The 10,725-nt window shown below is 33.0% G+C and overlaps 1 protein-coding gene across 1 annotated transcript; it reads left to right on the top strand.

The window, feature by feature from the left end:
* LOC142642092 (jasmonate-induced oxygenase 2-like) lies at positions 1-2,227 on the top strand. Its single transcript, XM_075816446.1, has 3 exons — positions 1-512; positions 1,139-1,463; positions 1,750-2,227. The coding sequence occupies exons 1-3, from the start codon at positions 52-54 to the stop codon at positions 2,008-2,010; spliced, it is 1,047 nt and encodes a 348-aa protein (XP_075672561.1). The 5' UTR covers positions 1-51; the 3' UTR covers positions 2,011-2,227.
* The last annotated feature ends 8,498 nt before the right edge of the window (positions 2,228-10,725 follow it).

The raw sequence follows: 10,725 nt of genomic DNA, 5'->3' as shown, positions 1-10,725 counted from the left end.
AAGGCACCACACCGCTTATTACAGAGCGCACAGAAATTAAAACCAATCACCATGGGAAAAGTTGATCCAGCTTTCATCCAAGAACCTGAACACCGGCCAAGAATCTCCTACATCAAAGGGGAAGGCTTCCCACTAATTGATCTTTCTCCATTACACTCCAACAATGTTTCTGCCATTGAAGGCCTTGTTAAGGAGGTAGGCAAAGCATGCAAGGAGTGGGGGTTCTTCCAGGTGATCAACCATGGGGTGCCTTTGGAGAAGCGACAGAAGATTGATAGTGACTCGAGGAAATTCTTTGAGCAGAGTTTAGAGGAGAAGAGGAAGGTGAGGAGAACTGAGAAGTTAGTTTTGGGTTATTATGACACTGAGCATACTAAGAATGTTAGGGACTGGAAGGAGGTTTTTGATATTGCCGTAGGGGAACCTGCTTTAATCCCTGCCTCGCCTGATCCTGATGACAAGGAAATTACTGAATTATATAATCAGTGGCCTGAGTACCCGCCTGAATTAAGGTAAATTAAGTTTAATAAAAATATGGAAATGTTTCTTTATAAATTCACAATGAAATTTGAATGACTAATATTTACTAAATAGTTATTATGGAATATGTGGATCATCTAAATCTTAACTTTAGCCAATATCAATTTGATGACAAAACTGCAAAGTTGATGTATCTGTTGGATGTTTAAAATTCTTTAAGAACTTTTCTTTTGTGTCTCTTTTTTATGGAGAAACCATGTAAAAGAGGGAGAACATGAGATATGCTAAATGTTCTATTATTATAGGACTATTGTGTTCTAATTCTTGCCAAGAGTCTTGTAACTCAAGTGGCACATCCAATGTTCAAATCCCTCTCCTCTGTCATACCATTGAATTTATCAAAAAAAGTTGCATCGTAATTCTTATAAATCACAGCACACTTAATGGTTGGGGGAGATAATGATACATTTTAATAACTAGTCATCTAAGGTTATGTTAGTAACATATGATGTGTCTTCATAACTGTTATTTGGGAGGACCCTTTGTAATTGAGTTAGAAATTTTGAGATTAATCTGTCAAGAATTATGATGTAGTTTGAAGCCCAATTCAAGAGATTCAATCTATGTGATCTGATGAGCTCCTTTGACAACTGAACAGGGAGACATGCCAAGACTATGGTCAAGAGATGGTAAAACTAGCTTGCAAATTATTCGAACTTATTGCTCTGTCCCTGGGCTTGCCAGCAGATAGGTTCCATAGCTTCTTCAAAGATCACAACAGCTTAATCCGACTAAATCATTATCCACCTTGCCCTACCCCTGAGTTAGCACTTGGTGTCGGTCGGCACAAGGATGGTGGTGCCTTAACCATCCTTGCTCAAGATGATGTTGGAGGATTGGAAGTGAAGCGGAAAGATGGAGAGTGGGTTCGGGTCAAACCCACCCCAGATGCTTATATTGTCAACGTTGGTGACATTATTCAGGTAACATTTTCAAATCTTCAAACTAACTTGGTAAGAAGAAATCTTTTTTTTTTATTAGCCAAACATGATTTCAAGTACCATTTTCTATTTAGCCAAAAAAATAAGTAAATGAATAATGTTAGTGTGTCAATTTTTTCTCTATGTTGTCCATCTATGAATGTATGTCTCAAAAAAATATTGATATAATTGCTAGTCTAATTAAAACGCTTTGCCAATACTGGAATTCGTATGTAGTTGGAGACTTTTATGGTTGGCCAGTTTCACTCAAAGAATGGAAAATTTTCAGGTTTGGAGTAATGACAAGTATGAGAGTGTGGAGCACAGGGCCATGGTGAACTCAGAGAAAGAAAGGTTCTCTGTTCCATTTTTCTTCAACCCAGCACACTACACCATGATTAAGCCCTTGGAGGAGCTAACAAACGGGCAAAACCCTGCTAAGTATAGGGCATACAATCGGGGCAAGTTTACAGCTAGCAGAAGGCGCAGTAATTTCCAAAAACTTGATGTTGAAAATCTCCAAATTTCTCATTTTAGGATATCAGATTAAGCTTGTTGGAGGTGCTATTATCTGTTTAGCAAGCAACCATTTATAAGCTTGTTGTGAGTACCATGATCTGCATAGAGACTTGGGAAGCATGATGTGTTTTATCTTTCAATATCTTTTCTTTTTTCTTTTTTAGAATCATTTGTTTCAATATCTCAGAGTCAAGCAATAATGTAAATGTTAATAATGGAATATGCTTCAATGTATTTGCCTAATAAAACATATGTTTCATCCTGTATGAGGTCATGATATATAAAGTAATCATTGCACTAATCCAAGAAAACACAGGAAATTGTTAGATGGAAAATTTGCAACATCGTATGTTTTTGGATGTTGAAAATGAGAATGATTGAAAAAGAAAAATGATATAAATTGAAAGAGGGGAAAAGAACTCGGACATAGAATTGAGGAGAAGAAAGATTCACTTAGCCTTTGTAGACAAGTCTAGCCGCCGGACTTCCAAAGTTTTTATTTTAATTATTATTATTATTATTAGTGCACTCAACTCTAAAAGAGTCGAGATCCAGGTGAACCAGTTTTTTGAAATGGCCACATCAATTCCTCTTGAGGAGTCAAGATTCAAGTGGAATTCGACACTTGAAGAGTCGAATTTTATATAATAAAAAAAAATGCTATTTTTATATATAAGTTTTGAAATACTACTTACTGCTACTTGGTCAATTAAGCAAAAACCGCCCTAATCTTACATGTACACTCTATACGCACAATTATGGATGTAAGGATGATAATTCATGTTCATGTGTCTTGTTTGTGTCATATTGATTTATGAGTATCCGATTATATAGGTCGACACAAACAAAACATGTTTATTAATCAACCATTAATCGTGTTTGGATACATTGACCCTAACAAGATATGTTCATAAAAGACTCACGCTAAGTTCGATATGACTTGACATGACCCATTTGATAAATATATAAGTTAGGTAGTCAAGTTAACACGTTAACCTAACACAAATAACCTATTAGCAATTTTAATATTTTGTAGAATATTAACAAAGTTAACAATAATAAAAATATAACTAGCATGTAACTCTATGTTAACGCATGGATGTATTTAAAATTAAACAAAATTTTTATTATAAAAATATAAATAATTAGTCAAATTATTTTGTTTAAAGCATGTAACACATGCATTCATGCATAAATATAGATATATTAAAAATTAAACACAATTTTTGTCATAAAATATAGATAATTAGTCAAATTATTTTTTTAAAGTAAATTGTAATTAGTCACATATTAAAATTCTTATCTAAATTTAATACTACTTATGATGATTTTTTTTCTAATTTTTAATAAGATAGAACATGTGGTGATTTTTATTTTATTTATTTATTGAGAAACATGTGGTAATTTTTATTGAGTATATGTGATTGTATTTTATTTTAAAAAAATTATAGTTTATTAATATTAGATTCTTAGTATTTTGGACTCATTAACTCAATTGAAATAAAGATTAAAAAAATTTAGATACATGACGCAAAATTGGATTATAATTTCAAATTCTAATTCAATTTTCTCTAAGCTTTACCTATTAATATATATATATATATATATATATATATATATATATATATATATATATATATATATATATCAAGCAGTTGTATATCAAAATAATTCAAAATATTGAAAACAGCAGTTGTTTATTGAATATATATCAAAATACTTACAGTAGTAGTAGCAACAAGATTACAGTGATCAACAGGTTGGGTAAACAGTACAAGGCTTGAAAGCTAGTCCTGGTTCCTAGTTACAAGCTTTGTGTAATCAGTGAGATATCTTGATCAAAGGAGGTCCTAGAGAGAGTTCTAAGGGAAATCCTAGAAAAAGATTCTGAGTTTAACAATAAGGGACAACCCCCCTTATATAAGTGAATAAAGTAGTAAAAAATACAAAATAAATAGTGACATTTTACTATTCACATCAGGACCCGTGAGGAGTAATAGGAACACAATATTTGGAAGGAATCAAATCAGCTTTTGAAACCGAAAGTAGTTTGGCATGTTGTGCCTAAAATATCAGCAAAATAGCAATATCTTTTCGAAAAGCCTGTATCTTGGAATAGTCAACAATGGAGGGGTGATGGTGCCAATATAGTCAACAAGGGATCATTGTTGTCAGGAAAGCATTTCCAATAGTAAATATCCAATAAGAAAATCTTGTGTTGGGATCACTATGCTTTTTAGGTAGAAGCTGCATCAGACGGGTAACCAGCATAAGGATCATCTGGAGAGGGATCCCATGGGGGATCATCATTGCATTCATGTTCATGATAAGTTGAATATTGGTTACAGAAACCACAATACATTAATAGTTCATGAACAGGATCTCCTGTAAGAAATATTCTTAGGTCATCATGTTCTTCCCATTGCAAATGCCGGACCGCAGAAGCATAAGGTTTGTTAACAAAAACAGAAATTCTATCTGTACAACCAAAGAAATGGTAGTCTTTCCATAATTCTTCAGAGACATCAAGAATTCGATTATTAAAGTAACTTCTCCAACATTCAGCAAGAGCATAGGGATGTTTATGGGAAACATAAGCATTTCCTTCATACCATTGGCCTTGGTGAGTATATCCATTAATAAGAACAAGATGCTTGGAAGGTTGAACATTCATCCAATTTTTCTTTTCCCATTTGGGCAAAGTACTCCAACATCGGATTGAAACATAAGGGGTTGCTGCAACATCTGCAACAACTTTTTGGATAATATTAGGAAACTAGTTAATTTGATTATGACTCGTTAATTTGATGAGTCTGACAAAACCAAATTCAAACATTTGAAAAAGCCAAAAAGGATCATCATCAGAACCATCTTCATAATTAATCAAAAGGCCAGGGAAAGGATGGGTTTTTTCATGTACCCTAAGACTGCTCCCAAAGTATTTTCCCCATTTCTTTTTCAGGTAGCCTCTGTTGGGGCCATCAGGTTCAACAATGGTAGGGGCAATTGAGACAAGGGTTTTGAAATGTTTTAACCAAAGATCAAGATCTTTAGTCATAGCCTTGCTTTCAAAAATGCAAGTTTGTACTTCTGGAGGCAAGTTGGCAACAGCACTTTTAAGCAAAGATTGGTTTTTTAGACTCAACCTAGCAAAATCAGTACCCATTATAGTCTTTCTATCCATTGAATGGATTTCTTCTTTGCCAAAGAGTTGACTAATCAGGTTTGATTCATCATGATGGTTTTGAGCGTAAACAAGGCAATTAAAAAGTTGGTCAGCAAAAGCTGCATTTTCAGTAGTAGGGTCAACAATTTGGGTGGCAAGGTTAACAAGGTGAATTTCAAGTGCTCTCATGGTTTTGTTGAATAGTTTGTGGTGGTTTGAAAAGTGGGCAGCTTGAAGATTGTCTAGAATGAATTTAATGAAATCTGGTAATTCATTATAGATTCCATTATGGAATTGCAAGTTTGTGTTCAATACTTTCTGTAAAGTTAATATGATATCACCACTGGAATATGTCACCTCTGCCGGGACAAATTCCTGAAGGGATGTTGCATTACTGGTTTATTGGAAAGAGAAGCCTTATTGGAAAGAGAAGTTTATTGACGGTCTGCCTCCTATTTTTGCTCATAAGGTAAAAAATGAATTAATTGGTAAAAATGATTCTATTGATTTTGATAATTTAACCTATGGTGATATTTTCAGCACTATTAAGAAAATTAGAATTAATATGTGCAATGATGAAAATGGTTAAAACAACAGTTAAAAGATAAAAAGAAAGCTAAATATGAAATGGGTAATTTCTGTGAACAATATGGTTTACCTCCTATTGCCCCTTCTAGGCAAAAAGGAAAAAGTAAACATGATAAGGTTTACAAAAGTTATTCCCATAAAAAGCATAAAAGATACAGAACCCACTTTGTTAAACCCAATGATTTTTATGCTAAAAACAAAACTGCTTTTCGAAAACATGATAAACAGAGACCAGGTAAAGGTAAGTGCTTTAATTGTGGCAAATTTGGCCATTTCAGTAAAGACTGTAACCAAAAGCCTGGTAAGTTGAAAAATAAGGTGAACATGTTGAACATTAATAATAATGATCAAAATGAATTATTTCAAATTCTTGAATCTGCTGCTTCAACTGATTCCTTTGAAGAGGATTTTTCCTCCTCATCTGATTCTGATTATCACTCCTGTAGTGATGTTTCTAAATCTCCTAATATTAAACTTGGCTGTAGAGATTCTTGTTGTAATGTGATTAAATCTGTTAAAATGTTAACCAAAAGTAAAGAGAATGATGATTTACTATTAACAATGATAAGTAAGATTGAAGATCCTAATTTACAGAAAGATTATCTTGATAAGTTTTTGAAAAACTTAACAAAAGAAGATAAGGATAAAAGACCTAATTCTACGATAAGTTTTGAAGAAACTCTGAAAAGATTTAATAAAAATAAATCAAAAGAGATAACTGTTAATGATCTTCAACATGAAATAAAAACTGTTAAACAAGAAATAATTCAATTAAAAAATGATGTTAAAACTATTAAACATGATAATGATCATCTTAAACAAGAATTGTTAATTCTAAAGATTGATAAAACTATGGATAAACACCAATCTAATGATGATGAGCAAAAGGACGGAGATGAATCTGAACAACAAGCTTCTCCTCTTGGTAATGCTTCTGATCGTACCTTGATTAATTTAATTGATAATCAATTATCTCTTGTTAAACATATGCTACCCAAATGGTACACTAAAGTCAAAATTGTTGTTGCTCATGATTATGCTTTTGATGTTATTGCTCTGATTGATTCTGGTGCTGATGTTAATTGTATTCAAGAAGGACTGATTCCTTCTAAATATTTTGAAAAATCTACGAAAAGATTAGTTTCTGCTAATGGAACTAAAATGAAAATCAAGTATGAATTAAATAATGCTCATATTTGCCATGATAATGTTTGCTTCAAAATTCCCTCTGTACTTGTTAAAAACATGACTGATAAAGTAATTCTTGGTTTGGCTTTTATTGATTCTTTGTATCATTTTCTTACTGAAGATTATGGGATTACTACTGATCCTTTTGGACAAAAAGTAAAATTCAAATTTTGTGCAAAGTGTGAAACTCATAATATTAATAAACATCTTAACTTTATTAAACAAAAGGATAGCTCTAAGAAGGCTGGTGGACAACTCTTTACTCATTTGTTGCCAACAATAATTGCCGATTGTCACAGTGTTCTAATGAATGATAGATACCCTGATAATATGGATATCTCTCTTGTTGACTACTTGCATGATGACAAAATCCTTAGTGAAAGGTATATCTTCACCAAAGGATTTCCTATGATTCCTACGGATGCTAAAACTCAAAAAAGCATTAGGCTTTTGACCAAGTCTTTGCTTTGGTCCAAAATTGTCCGTAGCATGTTATCTTCTTACAATAATATTCTCCAACACTCTTACCACAATATTCTCCAACACAATCATTGTCATCCTAACACTCATTGTCCGGCACAACCAATATATATTACTATTGACCTTTTCAAAAGAATTCCTATGATACTATTTCCTCATACTTTTCAAAAGAATTTTATTGATACTATTTACTCTTACTTTTCCAAAAAATATTCTATCATACTATTAACTATGGCCAATTGGCTTAACATCCTCTCCCTTACTTGGCAGGACAAAGTAAAATTTAATACTACTACTACTAAGTGGAATATTATGACTTCTTCGGTAGAAAAGAGGGACAAGGGGAAAGCACCTGCACAGGACTTTCCTCAAGACGAAAGGTTCCCAGCGGGATACCCTTTTGTAATGCATGAAAGCGCATCTTCTAGAGTAAAATCCAGTAATGCAACATCCCTTCAGGAATTTGTCCCTGCAGAGTTGACATATTCCAGTGGTGATATCATATTAACTTTACATGAAGTATTGAACACAGACTTGCAATTCCATAATGGAATCTAGAGTGAATTACCAGATTCCATTAAATTCATTCTAGACAATCTTCAAGCTGCCCACTCTTCAAACCACCACAAACTATTCAAAAAAACCATGAGAGCACTTGAAATTCACCTTGTTAACCTTGCCACCCAAATTGTTGACCCTACTACTGAAAATGCAGCTTTTGCTGACCAACTTTTTAATTGCCTTGTTTACGCTTAAAACCATCATGATGAATCAAACCTGATTAGTCAACTCTTTGGCAAAGAGGAAATCCATTCAATGGATAGAAAGACTATAATGGGTACTGATTTTGCTAGGTTGAGTCTAAAAAACCAATCTTCGCTTAAAAGTGCTGTTGCCAACTTGCCTCCAGAAGTACAAACTTGCACTTTTGAAAGCAAGGCTATGACTAAAGATCTTGATCTTTGGTTAAAACATTTCAAAACCCTTGTCTCAATTTCCCCTACCATTGTTGAACCTGATGGCCCCAACAGAGGCTACCTGAAAAAGAAATGGGGAAAATACTTTGGGAGCAGTCTTAGAGTACATGAAAAAACCCATCCTTTCCCTGGCCTTTTGATTAATTATGAAGATGGTTCTGATGATGATCCTTTTTGGCTTTCTCAAATGTTTGAATTTGGTTTTGTCAGACTCATCAAATTAACGAGTCATAATCAAATTAACCAGTTTCCTAATATTATCCAAAAAGTTGTTGCAGATGTTGCAGCAACCCCTTATGTTTCAATCCGATGTTGGAGTACTTTGCCCAAATGGGAAAAGAAAAATTGGATGAATGTTCAACCTTCCAAGCATCTTGTTCTTATTAATGGATATAATCACCAAGCCCAATGGTACGAAGGAAATGCTTATGTTTCCCATAAACATCCCTATGCTCTTGCTGAATGTTGGAGAAGTTACTTTAATAATCGAATTCTTGATGTCTCTGAAAAATTATGGAAAGACTACCATTTCTTTGGTTATACAGATAGAATTTCTGTTTTTGTTAACAAACCTTATGCTTCTGCGGTCCGACATTTGCAAAGGGAAGAACATGATGACCCAAGAATATTTCTCACAAGAGATCCTGTTCATGAACCATTAATGTATTGTGGTTTCTGTAATCAATATTCAACTTATCACGAACATGAATGCAATGATGATCCCCCATGGGATCCCTCTCCAGATGATCCTTATGCTGGTTACCCGTCTGATGCAGCTTCTACCTAAAAAGCATAGTGATCCCAACACAAGATTTTCTTATTGGATATTTACTATTGGAAATGCTTTCCTGACAACAATGATCCCTTGTTGACTATATTGGCACCATCACCCCTCCATTGTTGACTATTCCAAGATACAGGCTTTTCGAAAAGATAAAGCTATTTTGCTGATATTTTAGGCACAACATGCCAAACTACTTTCGGTCTCAAAAGCTGATCTGATTCCTTCCAGATATTGTGCTCCTATTACTCCTCACGGGTCCTGATGTGAATAGTAAAATGTCACTATTTATTTTGTACTGTTTACTACTTTATTCACTTATATAAGGGGGGTTATCCCTTATTGTTAAACTCAAAATCTTTTCTAGGATTTCCCTTAGAACTCTCTCTAGGACTTTCTTAGATCAAGATATCTCACTGATACACAAAGCTTGTAACTAGGAACCAGGACTAGCTTTCAAGCCTTGTACTATTTACCCAACCTGTTGATCACTGTAATCTTGTTGCTGCTACTACTGTAAGTATTTTGATGTATATTCAATAAACAACTGCTGTTTTCAATACTTTGAATTATTTTGATATACAACTGCTTGGCTGGTTCTACAGCCTTACTTTCAATTATTATTTATTTCGAATTATTCCATATATCTGCTATCTGTTGTGCTTCTGCCTTCTGTGCTGTCGTCCTCCCCCCTTTATGGTATATATATATATGACTTATAAATTTGAATTTTTTCAGTTATATGATTATGTTTTTTATGGTTTATTATATTGGACTCATCGTTTTCTATACTAAATTAACTAATTTGGCACAAAAATTTAAAAATTTAAATAAGATGGGACATATGGCGCAAAATTAAACTCTAATTAAAATTCAATTTTTACACTAAATTAACTCAATTGGCACAAAATTCTAAAATTTAGATTAGATTAGACACATGGTGCAAAATTAGACTCTAATTAAATTCCAATTTGGAACTTAATTATATTTTCTCTCTGATTTACCTATTATTATATATAAATATATAGATTACACACATAAATTTTGAAGGGTAAATTGGTAAAATTGACCTTCAGTTAAATGAATTGGGTTCAAACAGGCTTTGCATGTCAAATTCAAATTGATTGGTTTATTAAACAAATTAATTCATGTCGATCTAAATATAACACAAACCTGTTAAGTCTAAACACCTTAACTTGCTAACTTCGTATCATATTTGGAAGTCACATCAAATAGTATCATCCGTAATTTAAGCATAATATTGTTCATTTTTTTTTTTTTTTTTTTAATTTGATAGTTACTAAAGGAAAATGGATATTTAAATTATGAATGTGTATAGATTAAAAATACCAAAATATCAATTAAGTTACAAAACTTTTAATATTTAAAACATTAAATGAGTAGTAGGTGGGAATGATTTACAAAAGAGCATGTACGAGAATCAATGACCATGACTTTAATTTACATTCATGATAATAGGATATACATTCTAGGTGGCTATTTTTGTCACTGCCTTCGTGTCTACGAACGCTTGGTTTGTCCCTAGTCACAACATTTCCCTCTGTA

The sequence above is a fragment of the Castanea sativa genome, chromosome 7, assembly GCF_040712315.1.
Source record: "Castanea sativa cultivar Marrone di Chiusa Pesio chromosome 7, ASM4071231v1".
NCBI classification, from domain to species: Eukaryota; Viridiplantae; Streptophyta; class Magnoliopsida; order Fagales; family Fagaceae; genus Castanea; species Castanea sativa.
Note: the sequence above shows the minus strand (reverse complement) of the source record. Positions and strands in the feature narration are given on the sequence as shown.